The following is a 27,217-nucleotide window of genomic DNA, read 5'->3' as shown; positions in this document are numbered from 1 at the left end:
AAAAAAAAGACAAGACAAAGAACAATTTTTACCCATTATGATTTATTCTCTACAATACTTTGTTAACGAGTTCAATGATTTGCACTCAGAAGTTATATAGCCAAGAGGCAACCAAGTGTAATACAAAGAATTGGTCTAAAGTCTTTGCACTGAAGGCCATACAAAGTCTCTTGCTTCAGGGAAATAAGAATGAAAATAAACAAAAAGAACAAATAGCTCCCTAGGTTCCAGGATCTCAATAGAAAATAACATCAACAGTTAGTGAAATTGTAGGTGTTAACATACCATGGAAAACAGATCTTGTGCAAATATTAACACCCAGGACTTCTGTATAGATGATTTTTATTATAAACAATAAAATATATGTAATGTCTGAACTACAAACCTTTCGTGTTGAAATGGTCTCTAACATGAGTTGCTTTAATATTATGAAGCGAAAAAGTTTAAGAATCTCACAGTGGAAACAATCCAACACTGATAAACTCTAGTGATCAAAGACATTCTCTTTTAATGAAGAACAAGGACAATTCAAAATTACAGAATGTCCTAGCTGTGGGTATTATGAGACAAGCCAACTTTCCAGACCGAAAGGCACTCACAGCTAGGGATGAAACGAACTCCGAACCAAACCAGCCACAGTGGGCTGGTCCCTTAAAAACAGTGGTTACTGTTCAGCTTGAGCAGTCCAAGGACAAAGGAAACACTGAGCAGAAAACATTCCCTTCTCTTTAAACCTACCACTCACACCACATATACTGGCCACCCTCATCACTGCTTTGGTCAAGCAACATGGAAGGCAGGTCAGTTCCAGTTCGGAGTTGTCATTTCCCTACGCAAAGCTGCCATATGGATGATCCAGACTTAGTATTTTTCCTGAGAGCCACCTGCCACACATCTTCATAAGGTGACCATGACCATTTATTTCCAGACCACTTCCTGACTAGGCTCCATTCAGGACAGACACTGAGTGCCATTCCTCACAGGGCCAAACAGTTTTCCTTGGTCGACTCCTGAGTCCTCTTACTAAAGTCAGAGGAACCCGAGCATCTCCATGGCTGGACTCGGATGGGAGCATAAGGGAATGTGCAGGGAGTAAGGCTTCTTCACTCCAAAAACCACTGAGCCCACTTCAGTGTGGTTCTGGGCTTAAGCCCAATTCTTGTGCACTGATTTTTTTCCCCCATTTCCTGGGGTTTTAAATTTCTGTTTTTTTCTTAAATGGCAGGTTTCCTACCCCACCCTCAATAAAATTAAAAAAAAAAAAATACTATACACTGGGAAAGACAAATAGGGCAACATTTCTACAAGAAAAAATAGGCTTGAAAGAGCATGGCACTGTAAATGCTTGCATGACCAGTCTCACTGAGCGTGCTCAGGGGTGAAAGTTTAGCACCATTTTTTTTGCTTTTTTTAAACTTTAGAAATTAAACACAACTTTTAACATAGAAGACTTGAACAGTAATGAGTGTAGCCCTATGTATCAATACTGTTGTACAAATTGGAGATGGGTGGTTTAGTCCAGAGCTGACCACCCTGACATCAATCCATGGCACCTGTAAGTAACTGTCGTCACATTTGTTTGTAACAAGACGTTTATTATTCTCAGCAGCAGGAAATCATGAAACAACTCCTTCATCTTCAGAAGCCTGTTTTCATTAACACTGTGAGGGAAAGGTGGCAGGATGTGGGAGTGTGCCCAGCAGCGAGCTGGTGCTGGAGCCTGGCCCGCACACCTGGACATCAGCCCACACTTCCCTTGCACATTCCACATCCTTAACAGCAGCAGAGGATGGTGCCAAGCACACTGCTCACCCTAACCCCTCTCTTCAAGAAACAGGACTCCTATGCCTAGAAAAGCATGTATCATTCCTCAGACTGTCCCTGCTCCCCCCGCCCCCCGCTCCTGGCAGAAGAAAACCCAAAAGATCTTTTGCTTGAATATTTGCCCATTTCGGAAAGCCACACCACTACCACATAAACATTAAAAATAAATTAAATCAAAACATTGTGTTCACTGGGTTGACACCCAATCCACTTTAGAGTTCTCTAAGCATATTGTTGGAAACCAGTGTATCACCTGGAGGGTCTTTTCTTCCAACTGGCCACCTCTCCCTGTGAATCACTTCAGCAGTGCCTCTGTGACAACATTGTCAAAGCATCTTCCAAATTCCCAACTTCTATGAACTTTGCCACCATATGAGTGAAGAATAGGCAAGAGGAAGGAGAAACCTGCTGACAGCTATTTGGAATCAGCAAGAATGGGAAAGGGAAATATGCCACATGAAAGTATGAATGACCTAAAACAAAATAAGCTATTTGGAACTCTGCCACAGTGGGGTGAAGTTTTCCTAGCGTGTTAGGCAAGATAAAGATTCACCTTGTTTAATTACACAGCTTTGTTCTAAAGTCCCCATAAAGGACTGAAACATTAACAGTTTTCCCACTTCTACAGGCAAACTAGAAAAAGGAACTCCTCTGCTTACAGGTCTCTCAGGATGTTTGCCTGAAAAGAAAAACAGCTTGGAGACCCTGGATTCTCTCCTATGACGACGTATCCTTCTAAAACCCAACCCAAGTGCTTGTTGGAACGTCTCTGAGAACCTAGATCCAGCTATAGGCACTGCTACCAGTAGAGGAGTGAGGTAGCCAGGTGGTGAGGAGAGGCCTCTCCCTTGACACTGCGTGCAGTGATGCCATCAGGGCCTCCCGCAGGCATCCCAGTCCATCCTCAGCAGGCCAGACCACAGAGCTCGGTCCAGTACCAGAAGACTCGATGCAGGACGAGTGCCAGAAAATCCAACTGAGAGTGGGATGAGAATTAGAACCTTCGAGGCTAACTGAGCAATGAGATCTGCAACGCCATCCAAAGGGCTTCTGATCTTGAGGTGGGTCTCTGTCCAGGAGCCACGGAGGACTCATGGTGCCCATGTTTGCCCCTAACATGGCGTCCGCTTATGAAGCATGGAGGTTGTGATCAACTCTCGGTACGCAATAAACTGCAAGTTTAAAAAAAGGAATTTAAAACAACCTAAAAATGTTTCTTGTTGGTCTCCGTTGCCCAGACTGCCAGGGGAATACACCTACTTGATCTGGGGAGGCTGCAGGTGTGTGTGGGGTAAGCCTTCATGGACCATCAATTCCAGCTTCCACTGTGTGTCAGACACACAGGCAGCAAATCAGCAGCGGCACCTGCATGCCAAAGTCTTCTGAGCCCACACGGAATTCTCACTAGGCATGGAGGAGCCCCAGTCCAACGGAACCCCGTATTGAGGAAAGGCTGAGATAAGGCTTGGGCCCTCAAGTTCTGTTTCATTCAATATAAGCCCCCCCTCCCACCTCAGTCAGCTGGAGGCAGACTCGGCAACGGAAGCTAGCATCATAAAATGGTGCAGTAATAGAAGTAACTGGACCAGGAAGAGGAGGCATCTGCTCCAATGATGTCATAGCCATTGGTGGCCACGGGGGGGTGTGACTGGTCATGCAGCCGTGTGTCAGGAGTAATGATTGTAGAGGGGCGGGGCATGAAGAGTGCCATTCTGGAAACAATGCTGTCGAGAAGCTATATACTCTGCATAACTGATTGTCACCTTCTCACTTCGGTACCTGTGTAAGGAAACAGGAAAGGGTGTTAGGAACCCCCAATACTTCATTTTAAAATCACGCAGCAGAGTAAACCAAAAGCTTATTCCACATTTTCAAAGAATAAAATGGAAGACCAAGAGCAATCTTACTTACAGAAAATGAAAGACAGCACAAGAAAACAGTGTTGTTATTACAAATGAACAAGATGAAAAAGCACAGTCACAGTCCACCCCTGAGAATGTTTTCTGCACATCCCACCTTTAAACACTTCATATGCTTATCATTAGGCTGCTCTTAAGCAATCTGCTACTAGGGTCTGGATGAAGAATTTCAAGGTCAAATTATATGGGTGGCAGACGGGAAGATGGCTGCACCAATGCCCAGTGTAAAATGCATTATCTATTTCAGGTTAAAATGTGATAAATTTGACAGAAATGCAACTTCAACTTGCAGAAAAGCAACAAACAAGTTATTTATAACTAAAAGGGGCACAGATACCTAATTCTGGGTCAAATTCTGATGAAGCAGGTTAAAAGATCCTGGGTCTCACTTCCCAGATGAATGTGCCATATCATATATCACAGGGTCATCAGAACAGAATTCATAGCACTTTGGCCTTGCTCTAAAAAGAGCCATGAGTCAGGATGCGAAGCATGGGGTGTTACAAACCTATGGAGCCTACTACAGACCACAGGAGCTGGGTGTGACAATCCTTACCCAGAGCCATCTCTTTCCCTCTGTAATCACTCCTCCACTGCAAGGTGATTATTCCTGAATTTTGACAGGGAAATGGCTGTTCAAATAAATTATAATAATAATGATAATAATAATGCTTTGTATTTGAAGATTTTTCTTTTTTGGAATCCAAAGCATTTCAAAAACATGGGGTTATCTTCCAAATAGACCTGTGAGGTTACTACATGATTATTCAGCATTTTACAGATGAAGAGGCCAACAGAGGCCCACACAAACCCACAGAAGCTACACCTCTCAGGATTTCCAATTTCAATAGGGATGGGAAGAGAACCGACACCTACTGACCACCTACAATACTGCCTGGCCCCAGACTAAAATTTCTGCACACATTACCTTACCACACTCTAGAACAACCCCAAGGCAGGCTTTTTTTTTTCTGCTCAGAGAGGCCCAAGTCACACAGCTGGAAGTGGTGGAGCTGGGATTTAGGGTCCAGTTCATGCAGATTTTACTACAGACCCCGCCATAGACGTATTTGCTCCTAACAGGCAGAGGCGTTTCCTTGTTACTAGTCCATCAACACGCCACCTGACTGCATGTGGTGACTTCGGCTGATCCAGGACTTCTGTTATTAAGAGCCTTTTCCCCTGCTTTCAGCCTTCCCACTCAGCCTCCCAACAAGTGGGTCTGGTAAAGACACCCACGATTGTTCAGCAGCTACTCTGCCCCCACTATGCCATCAGCTGAGCTGTGGAGACGCCCAGGATGCTGGGGAGTCTCTGCCTTCTCTGCCACTGCTTCCTCAGAGCTTCAACCTCACGTATACTTCTTTGGTTTGGAGACATTAGCAGGGAACATTTTTCTCTTCCCCTGTCTATCAAAAGTATCTTCCATCCAACCCCAACTAAGTTAAAATGACAAGGAAAATGAGACAGTGGTTTACCTGGTGAGTTTGATGGTTTTTCTGAATTCACTGGTAATTGGAGCCTTAAAGCCACCTTTCCTGAGCAAGGAATCTATCGTCTGGATCTGATCCCAGTCTGAGGAGAAGACAGGCACACGGAGGTCAGTGGGCACTGACACCAAACCAGGCAGGCAGTGCCCTAACACAGTGACAGGAGGGCAGCAGCCGGACCCGCTGGGGGCAGGGCAGGCTGGGCGTGGCCCCCACATCCCAGAGTCCTGTCTGCTTCACTGGCAGTCCAAGGAGAGCCCGAGACGTGCGAGGATGCCCAGCACACACCATCAGTGGCCTTCCCCTTCTTCTGAGTCTTTCCTGTCAGGTATGATCCCAGGACAACTATCTAGGAGCAAATATGGTCCCAACTTAGTTGGCCTAGTGCCGTAACCAGGGCTGCTCTGGGAGAAAGCAGAATTCTATTCTGCAGCTTGCATTCCTTCACGTGGCCTTGCTGCATTTTGATGATTTCCAGGAGTCGTTTTCTACTAGAGACTCGACAGCAGGACAGAAGCTACTCCCTTGGGAAGGATGGGAAAGTTGTTGCACATCTACTGCTGTGTTGTTCTAGAAATGTTTTCTCCAGATACAACCAAATATATCAAATTGAAAACCAAACAGAACTCCATAAATCACTGCAGTAGGTGCCTTGATTTTAATTTTCCCAATCAGTTTCCAAATAGAAAAAGTGTTTAATTATTTACCTAAATCATTATCACATCTCACTATTAGGAAATGTTCCTGGTCCATCTCCTTGGACAGAAATGCCAGATTTATGACCTCAAAGAGGTGGCTAAAAGGCTTCCTCTTTTTTAAGCCATATCCCCACTGCTTTCCATGACAGGAACCAACAAGGCAATACCTCTCCACATAATCAGTTCATTGATATACTGAACTCAGTATTTTCCTCTGTTTCAGTTTCATACCTAACTACTAGATATTATTTTTTAAAAAAAGACTAGTTCCAAGAAAGAAAGAAAATTGGGTTGTACACTGCAGAATGCATAAGCACCATTTTAAGGTATTCTTCTAAATACTCTTAAAGAGAAAACCTGTCCAACCCACTTCCTACCTTTAGTGTCCCACTGAAGGAACAACTGGGTTCTTTTTTTCTACAATTACCACTGCAGTTTTGGGGCCAAGAAATACTACTACTCATTGAAAGTAAGTGAAACAGATGACCTGACAAGTATTTACCCCTTTTCCTTCCCAGCTCTTCTGGGGAGCTTCTTATTCTGTAAGAATTTGACAGATACGGAGAGAAAGCCAGCCACTCACACGCAGTCCGCTGCACCGACAGGCAGCACGGCCCACTGCCCGCCCTCTGCCTGACAACACTATGGAGGTTATCACTCCATTTGTCGAACTCACCTTGCTCCTTCGCAACCTCAGGTAAGTAAGTGGCTGTACGTTTGACGCCTTTTTCATTGATGAATTCAATTCGAATCCCATGGACCCCAACCTACAAAAACACACAACCAATAAGTGCCGTTTACTTACTCTAATGGAACTTCAATTATCCTCATGTAAATTGGCACTGTCCCCTGACCAGCTTGACCCAGGGCTGAGAAAAGGGGAGCCTCATGCTTTTCATGACTGACTCTCTCTCAGGCATAGAAGCCGAAGAAACTGCTGCTTCAGGGAAAGGGAGACTATGTGGAGCCACCTCGCTGAGACTATGGAGGCTACATAAATCAATTCTCTCAATAACGCATCCAATAATCATGAATGCTCCACCTTTAATATTCAAGAACAGGGTACAGGATTTGATCAGGGTTCCTGACTTTTCACATGTGGCTCGTAATAACAACATTTATTCAAGGGCTTACCAAGAAGAATCAAGAATGTTCTCCTTTATCCCATTATTTATTAGACATGGGAAAAGGACGTGGGAGAGAGTAGACTGGTAAGAAAGGGATTTCTTTCTGCTTCTAATATCGAAGTATCTTTTCTGTCACCCAGGTTGCCTACAACTGCCTCTGACCTCAGCTCTCACATGCTTATACCCTTGCTCAATGAAGGAGATACATTACCATGTACTAACCCGAACCCAAATGCAACGAGAGATGCAGAGTTCCAAATGCGGCTGTTCTCACCTCCCAGTCCAGGTAATCACTGGCATCCTCAAAGTTAGTAAGGAGGGAGACAGAGCAGAAAAGTTTAGGCAGCTCCTCTCGGGTCAGGGGGGGAAATCGGCTGTCCTTAAGTGCACTGGAGGGGACAGAAAACATGAGTGAGGCTGCTCCGGAATTGGGAGCCAACATCATGAACCTGAAAGTTTATGGCTCTTGAGCTCTGCAGAAAACATTCACTACCCATCAGCACGAACATGCTAAAAACAACATGATGCTACTAACTGTCTACACTTGAACTGCTAAGTGACTCACCAGATTAAAGCCCCCACAGCTCCTGACTATCAAAAAGGAAACACTCAAGCTTCACCACTCAGAAGAAACAGGCAGTTATTTTCAAATTTTGCAAATAATCTACCCATCTCATGTGTGGTGTCATTACCTGGTTAGCGTGTATTCCCTGAGTCCTGAATGAAGATTCATGGCTGAGAAGGTCCCAATGCAGCCACGAAGCCGCTTGTCCCGCCCTGTCTTCCATGTCACAAAGAGTGGACTGAAAGAGCAAGCACGCAGCAATCAGAGAAGAAAACCTTGGCTTTATCCCTGTCCGCCTGTTCTTCCCCAACACAACTGTTCTTTGATGTGGGCTGTCTGGAAGGCTGCGGCCTCCGGGCACCGTGCGGCCCTGAGGTGGAGACGGAGAGGAAGTGGCCACGAGGCTCAGGGAGAGGGGCTCCTGCAGCCCCTGCTCTCAGCTCCGCTCCACTCCACATGGACACACTGTTCCTTCCTCCTCTGCTCAGGACTCTTTCTGCTAGTTCTCCACATCCTCCTCCTCCTGTTTACCCTCTTTCTCTGTGTCTGTGTCTCCCAGTTCCATCCTTCCTGAAGACATAATGGCCTGCACACCTTCTCCCCTCAACCCCATACTGCACCCATCATTATTTCTGTCTCTTCTGTTTATAAATTCCAGAAAAAAAAAGTCTCCCCGACAAAGTTTATTCTGTGGACTTCCCTGGTGGTTAAGAACACGCCAGGCAACGCAGGGGTTACGGGTTCGATCCCACTGCAGCAAGCCTGCCTGCCACAACTACTGCACCAGAGCAGCACAACTCGAGTCTGCTCACCGCACAAAATATCCTGGACGATGCAATGACGGTCCCATGTGCCTCAACCAAGACCCAACGCAGCCAAGTAAATCAATTTTTTTTAAAAAAGTCTTATTCTGGGATTTTCCTAGTGTTCCAGTGGCTAAGAATCTGCATTCCAATGCAGTAAACATGAGTTTGATCCCTAGTTGGGGAACTAAGATCCCACGTGCTGAGGGACAATTAAACCTTGAGCGTCACAATGAGAGAGAATCCCACGGGCCGCAACTAAGATCCAATGCAGTCAAAAATAAATAATTCTTTTTTTTTTTTAAAGCTTATTTTCAGCAGAAGTTACCACTTTCTAGGCTAAAGTCATGTTCCATTAGGCTACATCAAATAGACAATAATAGATATTTAGACACAGGTTACGGGGCTGCCTCCTCTTCCCAAAATTCTTCCATGTTCCTATGCCTTTACGTCTTAAGATTCTTGAGTTAACACTGCTAAAAAGCAACTTACATCTTTAAAGTTACCTTTGATCATTATTACAAGGCAAGATCTCCCACCTACCCATCTTTTCCTTTCAGTAAAACACCTGAACAGCACCAGCCAAAGTTAATGTTCCAAAACCTCCTCAAAAACCCTTCCAATTCCACTGTCCCCACAGCCTACAAACTGTGGTCACCACCTACTCTTCAAAGTCTTGTGTCCCTCTCCTGCAAGGGACACACCTAATCCCACTCAGATCAAGGCTCAGACTCTCCATCTACTTAGTTAGGACTTTTCTGTCCACAGATGTCACATGGGAATACTTCCCTAAAAAGCAAGCACATTTTCTCATTTCCTTTCCCCTGACACAATCACAGACTAACTTCCCCTCTACTTCTGCCCAGACACTGTGAGGCACACCCGGTTTAGCTTTTGTGTGTGATCTGTCAACTCAAGTCTCCTGAGAGCAAGGACTATTTCTTCATGCCTGTCTATTCCCCATGCAGCCCTCAGTATGGCACTAACAGTTCTTAGTGAGTCCTCTAAAAGCACCTCCTAAAAAAATTAAAAAGCAGCACTGCTCTTTAAATGCACCTCAAAGCTGCCTCCAGTTCTGAGAAAGCAAGCCTTAGCATGCCTTTCTTCACTTGACTTCACCCTTTACATACACATATTCCTTATTTAAGTCACTAACACCTCACGGGAACTTGGGAGAGTCTGGAACTAAAAACATCAAAACAAATTCTGACATTCTTGGTGGGGTGCTGGCAGCCCCACGGGACTGACAGTAAGTGATGAGACTCTTGAATGAGCTCCTCATCTCCAGCCTGGCCCTCAGACACTGGTAGTTCACTCGGATTTCAGCAATGCCTGGGTCTGCAATGGTGTGGTGGTTGACTTCTCCACATGAGGGTCTGAATGACCTACCCACTGCCATATGAAACCAAAAGACAAGCAAAATCAAAACTCTCTTGATTCCCAGAATGTAACTTTAACAACAAGCCAACAACTCCTTCAAACGTAGCCTAGTATCCACTTTTGATATTCTGGATATTGTCAGGATATTTTTCATCATTCTTTTCCCATTAACCTTTGCCCAAACCATGTTAAAGCTTTTTATAAGTAGAAGACCGTTGCAAGAAAATGACCCCAGAAAGAGGGTGCCATGCCTTTCTCACCGTCCCCAGCGCGTGACTGCTTTACTCACTAGGGGTCATTGGTGAACCTAGGAAGTCGTGGCTGCGGGAAGCCATAGAGGTGACAGTAGAGGACATCAAAGCAGTAGCAGCACATCTCTGCGGTCACCACCAGATTCTTGGTGGTGTTGGCAGTTCCATTGGGCCGGGGGAGAGGGCTCAGCGCTCCCGATGCGGGATTCATTCGTGTGATGGGAGAGTTTCCAGGTCCCAGAGTTAAGTCCGACACATTCTCCCGACCACTGCTGCTATCCACATGCTGGTGGTTTTGAAGAGGTCCTGAACTAGAGCCGGGGACAGTTGTGGACTGGTTCCCGTGACTGTGCGTTCCACTTCCAGATAACTTAGGCTTCTTGACCCCACAACAACCTGCTGCCAGCTTGGGCTCAAGTGGAGGAACACAACGTCTTTTTCCCATCCTGATTCAGTGCTTGAGGTCTGGAATGCTGCAGAACCCTAATCCAAAAGAGAACACCCAAGCATTAATTCAAATGGTTAGTTAGAAGAACACAAAAATCAGAGAAAGGGTCTACATGGAAGGGGTAGGAGTCATCGAGTTCTTTCTCACACAGGTCACACTGCTCACAAAGGGTGTCAGACCAGTGGGCTGCAAGAGCCTGCATTCCAGACCAGGGACGCCCAACCGTTACCTGAGGGGAAGCTATTTTTCACTTTCCATAAAGGTTATGACCATCATGGATGGAGGCAGGCCAAAGACAGCTCCCTCTTGCCCAGGTCTCCTCGGGCAGAAAGAAGGTAGAGTGGCAGCCGGTCTGCAGGCGAATGGGGACACTTGGAGACCGACTGAAAGACTGCACCTGACCTGACAGGCTCTTCATCAGGACGCTTTCTCTGCATTTTTACAGGCTCCAAATTGAACCACTCTGTTTCTAAAGAACCCCAGAGGAACTTTCATGTTTTTCCTTGTTAACCACATCCTTTCCGCATTTTCCTCATCACTAACCTCAACTTAGCTATGTGACTTTAGCTCCAGACCTCTGCGAGGATGAAGAGCAGCCGCTGCTCTGGCGAGAGCACGCTAACACAAGGCGCCCGCCCGCCTTCCGTCCTCACAGCGATCCTGCGGTCTTATTTTCTTTGGTTCACCTCTGAACGTACTCCAATTTCTACACTTCTATACTTTCAAGACCCGATTCAAAAAAAGCTACAACCAATCAGAAACCTTTATTCACACAAATGACCCAAGCTTCAGTCCTTCTGTGAGGCGGCCATTTCTGCCCTGTCACAGCACGGCAGAGAAGCAAGGCCATCAGTCTGACAAAACGTGGCATCAGATGGGCCAGGAAACCAGAGTTCCAGCTGATACAGGGGAGGAAGGAATCTTTTTCCATTAAATTCTTTTTCTTAAGAAGCCCAAGGTAAAGATATATAGCTGTAACATGACCAAGATTCTTTCTGTTATCTATTTCAATAATTGAGACTCATGAAAATAGATCCTAGTTATTTCAATGTTGATAATACCAAAGTTAAAATCCTGCTAACTTGAGAAAAATGTATTGTTTTTTTCACAAATCACTACATGTTGGTTTTTTTTTTTAAGGGCCTCACTGGTGGCTAAGACGGTAAAGCATCTGCCTGTAGTGCGGGAGACCCGGGTTTGATCCCTGGGTTGGGAAGATCCCCTAGAGAAGGAAATGGTAACCCACTCCATGGGGTCCAAAATTCCATGGACGGAGGAGCCTGGTAGGCTACAGTCCATGGGGTCGCAAAGAGTCGGACACGACTGAGCAACTTCACTTTCACTTTTCACTTAGTTTTAGCCTCCTACTCAAAATATACAATTTTCATCTAAAATTTTCTCTTTAATTTGAACACGCAGCACACAATTGCCCTTTTAGGCACTACTCTACTGTATTGTATAGTATTTTGGTTGTAATGTGTACAATCTTTTAAATAAAATTAGGTAAGTGCATACTCGTTTCCAATGCCATTATTTCCACAAACACAACTTGTCACTTTAGACTGAATGAGACACAAAAATTTTACAAATAGTGCTTTTGTTTCTGATATATCCTGATCCCTAACAAAATACACATTTTTGTATTAGCACAATTCTTTGGAAGAAAGTTGTCTCTAGCAGAGGAGTAATAGTTTGCACATTTCGATGTCTAGCTTGCAACAGGCTTCTTTTCGAGAAAGCCTCATGCATGTGATACACTAAAACCTCCAATGATTCTAAGTGTGGATATCACTGTCTTGTTCAGACTGTTAAGAGAGGGAGCAGGAGGTCCTGGTTAAAAATGCTGCCTCCAGACTCAAATGGCCTGGGTTCAAATGTGATTCTTCCAGGATTAACCTCTCTATGCCTCAGTTTCTGCAAACTGGGAACTGCTTCATGGGGCTGTTAGAGAATTGAGTTTAATCTACATGAAGTGCTTCCATACAGTTTCTAGCATAAAGTTAGCTGCTCTTATCATCTGGGCTCTCATCTGACTGCTCCCCCCACAGGGGGAGACTCCGGGAAGGCTAGGACTTTGCTGCACATTCAAGGCTTAGAGCACCGAACAGATGCTCTTTAAATAGGATTTCACTTAATCCTCAGAACCACCCAGCAAGGATGATATTACCATCATTTTACAAAGGAGAAAACTTAGGTTTAATAAGAAAGACACTCTGCCACTAAGTGGCACTAGGTGCCATTAACTGCCACTGAGTGGCAGAGTCAGGATTTGGACCACAATCTACCTGTCAGACTACAAGGCTTGGGTCTTCCCACCATGCCACAAACAAGAACGAAGCCTGCCAATAATATCCACTGGATTCAGTCCCTTTGCTAAGGGCGTGATTTAAAAGAAAAAAAATCAAGGGTATACTGAAAACTAAAAGAATAGCTTGCAAAATTTTGCCCATAAAAATGGAGCCGAGGGAAGCTGACTTCCCTGGTGGACCAGTGGTTAAGAATCCACCTTCCAATTCAGAGGATATGGGTTTGACCCATAGTCGGGGAACTAAGATTCCCACATGCCTCAGAGCAACTGAGCTTGTGCACTGCACTAGTGAGCCTGCAGGCTCTAGAGCCCGTGCTCTATGACAGAAGGCCCCCACACCACAACCAGAGAGTCCCCTCAAGACACAACAAAGACAGTGCAGCCAACATAATTTAAAAAAAAAAAAGGAGGAGCAGGGGGAAAAAAAACAAAACCTAAGCCCAAAGCTCTGCCATCACCGTGACAATGACCAGTACCCCTGCCATAGTCACTTGAGTCCACAAGGAATGTCACTGGCCTCCGAGCCTTTACTTGACTGTCCTCCTCGGCGTAACTGTAGGCAGAAGGTTTAGGGCATGTGTTCAACGAAGCAGAGGGACCTTCTCTCGAGAGCTAGAGCTTTAACAGCACCAATAGGGCCCTGAGGCTCTGCCTCTAGAGTCCCAACTTTCAAAGAAGCAAAGAGAAGGGATGAAATAACAGTAAGTTAAAAAAAGAAATCCTTCCTCATTCTCCTTACACCATAGGCTGCTTGAAAGAAGAGAGAAATGTCATGAGATAGTAGTAACTCAGGTGTTCCTCCCAAGGTGCCATCAGCTCTCTGATGGGTGAAACACCCCGTAACACAGCAGTGGGTTTTCAAACCACGCCAAGGCAGGTGAGGTCAAGCTCAGGAAGATTCTGCCTATACCAGTGGTCCCCAATCTTTCTGGCCCAGGGACTGGTTTCAGGGCGATTCAAGCACATTTATTGTGCACTTTATTTTTGATCTAATGCCACCGCTGATCTGACAGGAGGTACTGGTCTGAGGCCTGTAGCTGGAGACCCCTGGCCTACCCATAATCACAACCACTGCTCTGTAGCGGGGCATACCAAGAGATTACATTTAGCAATTCACCCACACCATCCCCAACTGTGATTTGTAATCAACAGAGCCAACCCAAACCTTGTGGATCCTCAGGACCAAGTTTTCTCTGGAGGCCACTAAACAAACAATTCAATCAATATTCTCAATTAGTGACTAAAGGCAGAGTTAGAGACTTTCTGCATCAAAAGTATATTAGAAGGCATTTCTTTAAAATTTATTCCATAAAACTTAAATCTATAGAAAACTTCAAACATAAAGTAAAAGAGTATAATGAACCCAATACTCAGCTTTAATAATTTTCAACAAAGGGCCAAACTTATTTCATCCACAGCCTACTTACTCCATCTCCCTCACCCTACTGAATTATTTAAGGTTTGTTTTTTAAATGGGCCAAAATTTTACGTGTATGTCAGCGTAAAGCAAATATTAACTGAACAGTACAGACCGTGAAGGTGCTGGTAGTGAGTACTTTTGTTTACACAGCAACCACTGCCTATCCACTCCATCAGGTTTCCCTCTCAGTGAGACTCTCCTAACCCAACTCCAACGAAGTGGGCTGCTGCTACCGCTAAGCCGCTCCAGTCGTGTCCAACCCTGCACGACCCCAGAAACGGCAGCCCGCCAGGCTCCCTCGTCCCTGGGATTCTCCAGGCAAGAACACTGGAGTGGGTTGCCATTTCCTTCTCCAATGCAAGAAAGTGAAAAGTGAAAGTGAAGTCGCTCAGTCGTGTCCGACCCTCAGCGACCCCATGGACTGCAGCCTTCCAGGCTCCTCCGTCCATGGGACTTTCCAGGCAAGAGTACTGGAGTGGGGTGCCACTGCCTTCCTCACCACAACTAAGCGTCCCAGACCTGGCTCCCAGGACTGCCCCACAGTGACAAGACATTGATTCTCCAACAGCTCTGTTTTTGAGGGCACAGTGTAAGATCCCTCAGAATAATTTCAGTGCAATAGACTAACCTGCTGTGACCGACTAAAAATACCCCTAAGGACATACATATTCTACCTCTCTTAAAAACTATGCCTTTGTTCTCACCCTTCCCCAAAACGTCATAAAAACTACCAGCAACAGTCATGGGAGTAACCGAATGGCTACTGTCAAGTTGGTTCATCTCAAGTAATTGGAATCAGGTAAAAATCCTTGCTTTATAAACACATATACCACAGAGACCCTTCTGGAGCCTTCACCTGGCTAACTTCAAGCTAACCTCAGGGCCATTTTAAGTGCCTATAATAGTGATGTCATTTTCCTACACTCCATCTACTTTAGAACAAACAATGAGAACAAGCTAGTTAAAACTGGATTTCTACCAGATGGAGACAATATCCATACTTCCACAAAGAGCTGGAGGAAGTAACAGGAGTCACTGTTTTACCTCGTAAGGCCTCCTAACCTACCTAGCAAGTGTAAAGTGAAGTTGTTCTCAGTGTTGAAAGTCATCATGCCCTTTATCTGACACACAGTGCTCAAGGGATCCTGACCCTCATGAGGGTCCACAACAAAGGCACCTTTGCGGCCTGAGGGGAAGGTGAGTACAAAGCCGTCTGAATTCCAGCCAGTGCTGAACTCACCAGTACCTTTAGTTGCAGAAGCTGGGCTGCATTTCCGTTTTTTTTCCCCACAACACTTAACCCAGCGTCCTGCATATGGTACACACACCAACAATCTTATTTACAGATCTCCCAGCAACTTCATTTAAGTTAGCCTTTCTAATAAAACGAGTATTTATGGAACAGCCTGATCTTTACTCTGTTCCACCACGAGGGGCTGACTGTTGAGTGTGTCAGAAGCTGAAGGTGACTGAAATACAAGTATCTATTCTTATCAACAATGTCAATTCTACTCAGCCCAAACCAAGGCGTGGTTTAATTCAAGCAAAATGGATAGCTAATGTGGACCATTCATTCTAAAAATCAGGTCAAATATCCCCTACACTAACTTCATGCTAAAAATCAGGTCAAACAACCCCTACACTAACTTCGTGGTTGGGTTTATGCTGGTAGCTGTTCTCTGCCAAATCACAGCAGTTGGTCAGTCCTAGGCTTGGCCTCAGGGGCTGCTTACCTGTAGGTTGCTCAAGGCTTTCCTTCCAAACGACGTGCTTAGTTTCTAAACTGCATGTGACAAGAACTTTCCTACTTTTTTTAAATGATGGAGCACTTTAAAAGCATTATTTGTCGGGAGGGCAATTTACAATTTCAGAAGTTAATGGAAATGATGTGTCATAAATTGCTGATATTTATAAACAAGATGTGGAGACCAGTGCTGAGGGGAGGGTGTGAGGGCATCCTGACAGACACGGCTGGCTGGGTAGGAGGGCCTTCTTCCCTCACTGGGGGTCCCTTCCAAGGCTCCAAAGTACACTGAAAACAACAAGCTGATGCCTTCCCAGAGCAGCTCCCATCCTTAGAGGACAGAGTCCAGGCTTTGGGGTCACCATCTAGGCTCAAATCCCAAATCTGATTTAGCAGGTACAGGCTATGCAGACTCAGGCAAGCTGTCCGTCTCTGTGGATGTAGGCTCCTGCTACCACAGAGGGTTTATCTGTGAGCATTCACTGAGTAAGACATGAAAAACATCTAGCTGATCTTTGCATAGAACTACTATTTATTAAAGCGTCTACTATTACTATTAATATGGGGTTATTATTCTAATGACCTTGATGCTTTTCCTCTTTGGAGACCCATACTTCTAATAAGTCATCCATTGATCTTTTCATTGTGAGATGCCAGGAAGTATAAGGAATATTGGGCTTACAGCTGTGCAGTTCTATTCTACAAATGTCCTCTTTTAAGTTTGAAGGCATATAACAAAAAGAAACTAAATTTGCTAAATACACTACTATTACAGAAATCTTGATATATAGAGTGCTAACAGAACTACTGAGTCAAAATAGTTAGATTTCCAATAACCAATAATAATTTTCTAGATAAAAATATCTAGAAAGGCTGGAGGTAGGAAAAAAAAATAGGTTTACCTTTGGAAGACAAGTTTCAAAATAGCTATTCAGGGGCATGACCTTTAACAACAACAACAACAAAAAAACAGACTTGGGAGGTAGGAAAAAGGCAAAAAGAAAAAGAGGGGGGTGGTTCTCTGCATTTTCTTCTGTTATTACTAGTGTCCAGATGTCTATTCAAACCAAATTTATACAGAAGGGAACAGACTGCTGTTTCCTTTGTGACACAGAAGTGAACTGAAATTCAATTTAATAATTATTTGAGTAGTGAAATGGCACGTAAGCTATATTCTGGCCTACTTAAGGAACTATTCCAAGAAATAGTCAGATGAAAGACCCACAAAACATTCTGGACATTATTTCAAATAATCATCTCTGTATTTCTGAAAGCCAATCATACACACATACATATCTGAAACATTTGCTGTGTAAAAATTTTCCCTGAGAAAAACAGATCTGCCTATACAACTGCTTTTTAAATTTACAGATTTAGAAAAACACACAATACTATACACCTTCGTGTGAACTTAGCTTAAGGAAAAACATGAATATAAGAAATCAAATGTTTTGTTTTCTTTTTAGATCCCCTCCCTTAACTATGTGAGCTATGGCAGGATGCCAGATCTTTCTGGGCCTCAGTTCTTTCATTTGTAAAATGAAAATATTTGTCCCCTGCCTTGCTCACAGATAGATTGTGAGGCTCCAATAAGATATGAAGCATTCTGAAAAACTTTTTTCCAAGTGTTTGCATACCATCAGAGGAGACCCAGCAGTAATAAAAAATTTCCCAGAACTCTGTTTACATGTAAAATTTTAGTTATTTTTAAGAAAACAGTATCACCCTAGCAGATTTAGGGCAAAATGTTCCAAAATTCTCTGAAAATTATAACCATATGGAAGACATCTGATCACTGACCTTGATAGAAACTGTATTAACCTCTGAGTTAAGATCTTTGTCTTTAAAGAGTAGTTTGGGAAGGGACGGGAGGCGAACCTTTATGCAACCCAAGGGTAAGTGTAATGCTACAAAACCATCTAAGTTACTCTAACAGGGTTATGGAAAATAAACTTGTTTTTTACCAATTAAAATTATTTTAAAAGCGAGCAAGTGGAAGTGGAAGGATTCATCAAGTTTAGGACACTCATGTAAGTAGATAATCAGAAATGAACAAAGTAAACATATATTCTAGTCCAAGCACAGGCCTAAAACCAACAAGACAAAAAATAAAAGCAACACAATTCCATTCTAAGTATGTCCAAGGTAATACTCACTGAAAGCAGAAAGTTTGTATTGTCAGGGGAACAGCTATAACAGAGGAGGGGAGCTATTTTGTCTCTGAAATGAATTTTCTTCCTTCTGATTCCATTCCTTCTTCCTGTACCTAAGATGGAAATGCAGGTGCAGTGAGTGAACGAAACCAAGGCAGTGAGGAGGTAAGAGATGGTTTTTGAAAGGACTACAACAGAGTAATTTCTAGGAAGGAAAAAAAAAAAAAGCTAAGGAACAGGTTTTCCTTAAGTCAAAACATTTCAAAATCTAAATATAAGGTGGCAAGGGCAGCCCCCTGCAGTAAATCACCTGGTTCCTGAGGTCAACACCAAGAACGGAGGACAAGGAAGATTAAAGGTTTTATTGAACCTGAACATGAAACACACATTAAAACTTCCTCCACCACTAATTTAGATCAGAAGTTGCTCTCAGGCCAAGATACACCATCTCAAGGTTTTCTACTGGTTTCAGACTACAAACAAGACTCCCAAATTCTCTGCAAACATGGTGCTGAAGGATTACTGGACCGCATGTCAGGGTCCTGAGGACAGGCCATCTTGTTATCCCAGATGGAGATGATAACTGTGGGTAACAGTCAGTCATCATTACTCTTAGGCTGGCATAAATCTTTTCACAATCTCACCAACTCTCCCCACCCCCTAGTAGTAGATATGAGTTATTCCCAAAGATGTAAACAGGAGACTCCAGGCCCCACCCACTCTATCCAAGGAGAGGGCAGTGAAAGAGGATAGGCCCAGAGGGATAAGGGTGAGAGAGTGTGGCAAAGTGAGGAGTTCAGCTCAGGACAGGGAACGGAGGAGGGCAAGTAATGAAGGGCAAAATCCACAGCCTGGGAAGGAGGGAGGAATAAAACCCACAGAATATCAGGTGGAAATAGGGACTTTGGGTGTATAAGGAAGGAGAGAATGAAAGTGGGGTTTAAAAAAAAAAAAAAGATTAATGAAAGGCGAGAGCGTGCGTGTTAAAGAGTTTAGCAAAGAAAGGGCGAGATACAGAGGGTAGAGGAGAGACCAGAGCGGGGAGGGGCCAAGCGGGTAGAGAGAAAGGTAAAAGGTAAGAAAAAGGTGATGGAAGGAAAGCGCGGGGCGCTAGGAGGAGTCGGGAGACGACCCAGCGACGGGTAGGGCAGCTGAGGCCGAGCCGCGGGGGTGGAATCCAGACGCCAAGCGGGGGAGGGGGCGGCGGGACGGGGGGCAAGGGCCGCCAGGCGGCGCCGGAGACCACCAAACTTTACACGACCCGAGACTGTTTCCAGGAGGGAGTGGAGAAAAGAGTGGGAGCCTCGCCTGGCCTCGCCCGGCCTCTCCTCGCGGCCCGGGGCAGGGGCGTCCGCCCACCCCCTCCCCAGCGCGTCTCCCGCCCCGCCCGCCCCCCGGTGGGCACACGCGGCCCGCAGGCCCAGCCTGCCGCCACCCTCCCCGGCCGCTCGGGAGCCCCTCCCCACGCTGCCCCGGGACCCTCGCCCCGAACCCGGGGGGCCCGCTCCCCGGCCCCTCAAGTCGCCGCGGAGTGAGGAGGCCCGGAGGGCACGGCGGCAGAGCGAGAGAGGGCGGCCCGGCGGGGCGGGGGAAGAGGGCGCGGCGCGGACCGAGTTTCCCACCTTTTCTCCTGGCCCAGACGTAGCCGGGGCAGACGGGACCTCTCGCGCTCTGCCTCCTCCTCCTGCTTCATGGAGCCATGCGCCTGGGTGGGGGCTCCCGAGAGAAGCGGGCCGCGGGCGGGCCGGACGCGCGGCGCGGACGGGGCGGGGCCAAGAAGGCCGGCAGGGGGCGGGCGGAGGAGGAAGCTGCGGGGCGGCGGTGGCGGCAGGGAAGAACTGCTAGAGGTATTCCCCGGGCAGCTGGAGGACTGAGCCGAGTCGGGACCCGAGTCTTCCGGTATCCCAGCAGCCACCGGAGGCAGTGAGGTAATGGAGGAAGAATGTAGGGAGTCCTCCAGTGGACCACACGCCCTCTAGCGAGGCGCCAAAACCATAGAGATTAGGGGGCCGCCGGAGCACCGCCCCGCTACTGTCACGTGGCCTGACTCTGCGTACTTTATTGGCTGGCTCCGACTCTACGGGGTTGAATTTAGGAGACTGCTTCCTATTCTTGTGGCCGAATCTCAGGCAGTTGGAATAAAGAGGGGAGGACAGTAAGGCGCGAGAGGAGGTTTGCACGCTGGTTCCCCCCAGGTCGTTGAGCGGGCCGAGGGGTGCGCTGGGCTGTCAGGCTGGCCAGCGCAGAGCACGCCGGGTCCCCTTGGCTTCTGCGAGCGAGTGCGGAGCGCGCCGGGAGTTGTAGTGCGGCCGGCTGGGCGGCATTGTCCGCCGCGACAAGGCCTAAGTGCCAGCTGGGTATGCCAGCCTGGGTGCCCGGGTGCCGCGGCCTCGCAGCTCCGCCCTCTCCCGCGTTAGAACCCAAGCGTCCTGGCGCGCGTCGCTTTCCCCGACCGAGCCTCAGCCTTAGAAAGCAGCCAGGAAGGGGCAGCTCAGACCAGCTTTAAATGAAGCCGACCCCCTGGCTCTGGCCAGATCCGCGGGAGAGATGTTCCAGGCTCTGGGCCAGTCTCCTCATGGATGAGAAAGGGCAAACCAGACCCGGGTGGTGCCAACAGCCCATCTCTGTCTTGACCCCCTGCGTCCCAGTCTGGAGACCACGCAGGTGGAATAGCCCACAGTACAGGCTTAATTCAGTAGGTCGACTAAGCACCTTCCTCAGTACTGGCAGGGCAGGGGCCTCAAAAAGAGCACTACAAAAACCATTTTTTTTAAATTAGGAGTAAATAGTTGTAATTTCAAATATTTGCTATTTCATATGTTGACTTAGCACTCATTTTAATTACAGATGGAGTTGCACAAAAAGTCTTATTTCTGCCTTGCTCCCTCACCTTAACCAAATAGTTTAGGCTCTGCAGCAAAAGCATGCTCTGTTTTAAAGCATTTCCAGTCTTGCTAAAAACACACAGTCAAGCCCACAGTTTTGTTTATGCACAAAGGAATCCTAACGTGTTTGTCCTCAAGGAGCAAAGACAAGTATCTAGTAAAAAATGCAAATCATATCTTAACAGTGAAGCTTTCCAGCAAAAACCTTCTGCTCTGGAATGCATAATGTACTAAAGCATAATAAGATCTACTACTACAGACTTTTAGCTTAATTACCTGTACGCAACAAAAACCGAGGAAACAGAGTGATTGGTGCCTCTCAGACCTGGAACTCTCAGAAAACCTGGCAAAGCGCAGCAGTGGGAAGAAGAGACGATGATGCCTTGCAGAACAGGAGGTCGATTTTTTTTTTAAGCCATCTATAGCAGTCTTCATAATTCCTGTCAGTTTTGACACACTTATCTGTCATTGAGGCCCACGTTGGCCAGTTTCTAACCTCTTGTCAGACTGAAAAACTCCAAATTAAATAATCCCATGGTCTAGAGCCAAAATCAGGAGGCAGCAAGCCAGAGGTCATTTGTTTGTTGGTTTCTGAAGAAGACCAGATATTGACTTTAAATAATCGCAATAAGTTTCACATAGTGAAGGTCTTTCCAGCTGAAAGTTTTAAAACAAGGCATCTGGAAAAGGGCCTCAGTCTATTGCTCCTGGGGTGGTTCTATATTGTCACTAAGTAATCCACAGATAAGGAAGTTATTGCGCCCTGGTTATCAAGCTGCCAGGAGGTAAATGATGGAACCAGGTTGGGTCTGAAACACTCTCAAATTAAAAAAAAAAAAAAAAAACAAAAAACCTTGCCTTGAGCTGTGAAAAGGCATTTTACTGAGAAGTAGGACCCATATACTATTTCTGTTGTTTACTGAGGCCAAAAGGCAAAGGGTTAGGACTTTTTAAAAAGTCACTTTGGGGTCACCTCACATCAGCAAGCAACAGTCTGAACTGCTGCAAAAAATAAACAGTGAAATTAGGATTAGGAACAAGGAAGAAATGAGAGCAATTTATGCTGTAAATGTGGAAGGGCCTGTGTCTTACTGTCCCATCTCTTGCACATAATTCAGAAACCTGGTACACAGTAGGCATACAATAATTATTTGTAGCCTGAATGATTAAGTGAAGAAGAAAGCCAGAAAGCTGTGGGAAGGTAATATATTAGTAGTTGGGAAAGGGGAACTACAAGAGAGCTAAGTGGCTCAAGTGCTATGCGTGGTCCTGAAATATCACCCTAATCTGCTGTACCACTCTATCAAAATACCCTCTATCAAAATATCAGATCAAATTGTCGCTCTCCCTATCTTTCCATTATTCTGACCTTGAATGGTTAAGAATATATGGTAATGTAAGAGATTAGATCTTAATTCTTTCCACCACAAAAAGAAATGATCATTAGGTCACATGATAGAGACATTAGCTAACTCTCCTGGTGGTAATCATAGTACAGTATATAAATGTGTCAAACCAACACATTGTATACCTTAAACTTATATTAATACAATGTTATATGGCAATTGTATCTCAATATTTTAAAAAGTATGTTATAGGTCAATTATATCTCAATTTTTAAAATGATTACAAGAGAATGGAGGGGCTTCCCTGGTAATACAGCGGATAAGAGTCCGCCTACCAATGCAGGGGACACGGGTTTTATCCCTGGTGCGGAGGATCCCACGAGCCCCGGAGCAACTAAAGCCCATGCACAGCAACTCTAGAGCCCAGGAGCCGCAACTACTGAAGCCCACATGTCCTAGAGTCTGTGCTCTGCAACAAGAGAAGCCACTGCAATGAGAAGCCTGTGCACCGCGGCAACAAAGAGTAGCGGTGCAAGTAGAGAAAGCCTTTACATAGCAACAAAGACATGTACAACCAAAAAACATTTCAGTGGAGTTCGGTTCAGTCTCTCAGTCCTGTCTGACTCTTTGCGGCCCCATGAATCGCAGCACAGCAGACCTCCCTGTCCATCACCGACTCCAGGAGTTCACTCAAACTCATGTCCATTGAGTCGGTGATGCCATCCAGCCATCTCATCCTCTGTCGTCCCCTTCTCCTCCTGCCCCCAATCCCTCCCAGCATCAGAGTCTTTTCCAATGAGTCAACTCTTCGCATGAGGTGGCCAAAGTATTGGAGTTTCAGCTTTAGCATTAGTCCTTCCAAAGAACACCCAGGACTGATTCCTTTAGAATGGACTGGTTGGATCTCCTTCCAGTCCAAGGGACTCTCAAGAGTCTTCTCCAGCACCACAGTTCAAAAGCATCAATTCTTCGGCGCTCAGCTTTCTTCACAGTCCAACTTTCACATCCATACATGACCACTGGAAAAACCATAGCCTTGACTAGATGGACTTTTGTTGGCAAAGTAATGTCTCTGCTTTTGAATATGCTGTCTAGTTTGGTCATAACTTTCCTTCCAAGGAGTAAGCGTCTTTTAATTTCATGGCTGCAATCACCATCTGCAGTGATTTTGGAGCCCCCAAAAATAAAGTCTGACACTGTTTTCAATGTTTCCCCATATATTTCCCATGAAGTGATGGGACCAGATGCCATGATCTTCGTTTTCTGAATGTTGAGCTTTAAGCCAACTTTTTCACTTTCTTTCACATTCATCAAGAGGCTCTTTAGTTCCTCTTCACTTTCTGCCATAAGGGTGGTGTCATCTGCATATCTGAGGTTATTGATGCTTCTCCCAGCAAGCTTGATTCCAGCTTGTGCTTCTTCCAGTCCAGCGTTTCTCATGATGTACTCTGCATATAAGTTAAATAAGCAGGATGACAATATACAGCCTTGACGTACTCCTTTTCCTATTTGGAGCCAGTCTGTTGTTCCATATCCAGTTCTAACTGTTGCTTCCTGACCTGCATATAGGTTTCTCAAGAGGCAGGTCGGGTGGTCTGGTATTCCCATCTCTTTCAGAATTGTCCACAGTTTGTTGTGATCCACACAGTCAAAGGCTTTGGCATAGTCAATAAAGCAGAAATAGATGTTTTTCTGGAACTCTCTCGCTTTTTCGATGATCCAGCGGATGTTGGCAATTTGATCTCTGGTTCCTCTGCCTTTTCTAAAACCAGCTTGAACATCAGGAAGTTCATGGTTCACATATTGCTGAAGCCTGGCTTGGAGAATTTTGAGCATTACTTTACTAGCGTGTGAGATGAGTGCAATTGTGTGCTAGTTTGAGCATTCTTTGGCATTGTCTTTCTTTGGGATTGGAATGAAAACTGCCCTTTTCCAGTCCTGTGGCCACTGCTGAGTTTTCCAAATGTGCTGGCATATTGAGTGCAGCACTTTTAAAAACTAAATAATTTTTAAAAAAATAATTTGAAAAAGAGAGAATGGAATCAGACTTCATGGTTTCAAATTCTAGTCCTGCTGTGAACACTTGTGACCTAGGGCAAGTTAGTATGTTAGTGATTTCGTTTTATCATCTGTAAAATGGGGATTGTAGCAGTCCCTATGAATTTAAATGTTTATACTTATAAAAGCTGCTGTCCTTGTTAGTATAGTGGTGAGTATCTCCACCTGTCACACAGGAGACCAGGGTTCAATTCCCTGATGGGGAGGCAACACACCCTTTAGCTTCCCTTGTAGCTGTTGGTAAAGAATCTGCCTGCAATGCAGGAGACCCGGGTTCGATCCCTGGGTTGGGAAGATCCCCTGGATAAGAAAATGGCAACCCACTCCAGTATTCTTGCCTGGAAAATCCCATGGACAGAGAAGCCTGGAAGGCTACAGTCCATGGGGTCACAAGAGTTAGACACACCTTAGTGACTAAAACACCATAACACCATACTTATAAAGCTATGATAGGGTTAACATGTCAAAAATTGCTCTGTCACTGTGAGCCTCATTAGTATTAGGGTGTTGAATAAGCATGAAATTAGTTTGCAAAGCAAATACATGCATTCTTTTGGATGTACAGCTTCAATGGGCAATGCACCAAAGACATTTACCAACCTGTGACCATGAAATAAGTTTTCACAGGATATATTAATGGGAATTATAGATTTCATAGGTCCGTCTAGTCAAGGCTATGGTTTTTCCAATGGTCATGTATGGATTGGAGAGTTGGACTGTGAAGAAAGCTGAGTGCCAAAGAATTGATGCTTTTGAACTGTGGTGTTGGAGAAGACTCTTGAGAGTCCTTGGACTGTAAGAAGATCTAACCAGTCCATTCTAAAGGAGATCAGTCCTGGGTGTTCATTGGAAGGACTAATGCTAAAGCTGAAACTCCAGTACTTTGGCCACCTCATGTGAAGAGTTGACTCATTGGAAAAGACTCTGATGCTGGGAGGGATTGGGGGCAGGAGGAGAAGGGGACAGCAGAGGATGAGATGGTTGGATGGCATCACTGACTTAATGGACATGGGTTTGGGTGAACTCCTGGAGTTGGTGATGGACAGGGAGGCCTGGTGTGCTGCAATTCATGGGGTCACAAAGGGTCAGACATGACTGAGCAACTGAACTGAACTGAACTGTTCATATTGTTCATAGGGTTCTCTCAGCAAGAAGACTGGAATGGTTTGCCATTCCCTTCTTCAGTGGACCACATTTTGTCAGAACTCTTCACTATAACCTGTCTGTCTTGCGTGACCCCGCATGTCATGGCTCATAGCTTCATTGAGTTATGCAGCCCATTCTCCATGACACGGCTGTGATCCATGAACCAAAGATGAAATTGCCAATGATCATTGGATCATAGAGAAAGCAAGGGAATTCCAGAAAAACGTCTACTTTTGCTTCATTGACTACATTAAAGCCTTTGTGTGGATCACAAAAAACGGAAAAAAATTTTAAGAGATGGGAATACCAGACCATCTTAGCTGTCTCTTGAGAAACCTTTTTGCAGGTCAAGAAGCAACCATTAGAACCTTACATGGAACAATGACTTGTTCAAAATTGGGAAAGGAGTACCACAGGGCTGTATATTGTCACCCTGTTTATTTAACTTCTGCAGAGCACATCATGGAAAATGCCAGACTGGATGAATCACAAGCTGGAATCAAGATTGCTAGGAGAAATATCAACAGCATCAGATATGCAGATGATACCACTCTAATGCCAGAAAGTGAAAAGGAACTAAAGAACCTCTTGATGGGAGTCAAATAGGAGAGTAAAAAAGCTGGCTTAAAACTTGACATTCAAAAAACTAAGATTAAAAAAAAAAACAGAAATAAAAACAAAAGAAAAAAAAAGTAATAAAAAACAAAACAAAAGCTGAGATCATGGCATCTGGTCCCATCACTTCATGGCAAATAGAAGGGGAAAAAGTGGAAGCAGTGACAGATTTTATCTTCTTGGATTCCAAAATCACTGTGGACAGTGACTGCAGGCATGAAATTAAAAGATGCTTGCTCCTTGAAAGGAAAGCTACAACAAAGCTAGACAGCATATTAAAAAGCAGAGACCTCACTTTGGCAACAAAGGTCCGTATAGTCAAAGCTATGGTTTTTCCAGTAGTCATGTACAGTATGAGAATTGGACCATAAAGAAGGCTGAGTGCTGAAGACTTGATGCTTTTGAATTGTGGTGCTGGAGAAGACTCTTGAGAGTCCCTTAGAATGCAAGGAGATCAAACCAGTCAATCCTAAAGGAAATGAATCCTGAATATTCATTGGAAGGATTGCTGCTGAAGATGAAGCTCCCGTACTTTGGCCAACTAATATGAAGAGCCAATTCATTGGAAAAGACTCTGATTCTGGGAAAGATTGAACGCAAAAAGAGAAGAGGGCAGCAGAGGATGAGATGGTTAGTTAGATAGCATCACTGACTCGACATGAATTTGAGCAAACTCTGGGAGATAGTGAAGGACGGGGAAGCCTGGCATGCTTATGTTCATGGGGTCCCAAAGAGTTGGAAACGACTCAGCGACTGAACAGCAACAGTTATAGATTTCATTTGTCCCACTTTCCAGACTGACATGAGACTGGTCTTGGTAGTAGATACAGAATCTGCATCTGTGCTCTGGCCTCCACAAACGTGTCTGTGTATCTTTTGTATACTCTTGTGTATCCTTCGAAGGGTGAGTTCTTTTGGGTACTTAAGAGCAATGTTGAGGGGACTTTCCTGGTGGTCCAGTGGTTAGGACTCTGTGCTTTCATTGCAGGGGGTATGAGTTCCATCCCTGGTCGAGTAACTGGAATCCTGCATACTGC

General features: G+C 45.1%; 1 protein-coding gene across 4 annotated transcripts; it reads right to left on the bottom strand.

Annotated features, from left to right (window-relative positions):
* Nucleotides 1–25: 25 nt before the first annotated feature.
* Nucleotides 26–20,112, bottom strand: AMMECR1L (AMMECR1 like). Of its 4 annotated transcripts, none has more exons than XR_008711720.1 (9): nucleotides 19,753–20,111; nucleotides 18,134–18,243; nucleotides 10,096–10,540; nucleotides 7,751–7,861; nucleotides 7,333–7,447; nucleotides 6,608–6,698; nucleotides 5,222–5,318; nucleotides 3,085–3,603; nucleotides 26–2,996 (listed from the first exon to the last, which is right to left on the bottom strand). XR_008711720.1 is itself a non-coding variant. In XM_055571881.1 (9 exons), exons 3-8 carry the CDS (start codon nucleotides 10,500–10,502, stop codon nucleotides 4,326–4,328), a joined length of 849 nt encoding a protein of 282 aa, XP_055427856.1. In that variant the 5' UTR covers nucleotides 10,503–10,540; nucleotides 18,134–18,243; nucleotides 19,753–20,112; the 3' UTR covers nucleotides 26–3,603; nucleotides 4,300–4,325. The 4 variants fall into 4 exon arrangements, 3 of the variants coding, with proteins under 3 accessions (XP_055427856.1, XP_055427855.1, XP_055427857.1); XM_055571881.1 differs by adding an exon at nucleotides 4,300–4,353 and having other exon boundaries at nucleotides 26–3,603; nucleotides 19,753–20,112; XM_055571880.1 differs by having other exon boundaries at nucleotides 26–3,603.
* Nucleotides 20,113–27,217: the final 7,105 nt, after the last annotated feature.

This window comes from Bubalus kerabau, chromosome 3 (assembly GCF_029407905.1).
Source record: "Bubalus kerabau isolate K-KA32 ecotype Philippines breed swamp buffalo chromosome 3, PCC_UOA_SB_1v2, whole genome shotgun sequence".
Taxonomy (NCBI): Eukaryota; Metazoa; Chordata; class Mammalia; order Artiodactyla; family Bovidae; genus Bubalus; species Bubalus kerabau.
This window is presented reverse-complemented; position numbering and strand designations above follow the sequence as displayed.

Coding starts and splice junctions, on each gene's coding strand:
- AMMECR1L (XM_055571880.1), bottom strand. CDS start 10,502: ATGGGAAAAAGACGTTGTGTTCCTCCACTTGAGCCCAAGCTGGCAGCA. Junction 6,699..7,332: donor GTGATTACCTGGACTGGGAG/GTGAGAACAGCC, acceptor GTGTTTTTGTAG/GTTGGGGTCCATGGGATTCG. Junction 3,604..5,221: donor AAAACCATCAAACTCACCAG/GTAAACCACTGT, acceptor TTCCTTACACAG/GTACCGAAGTGAGAAGGTGA.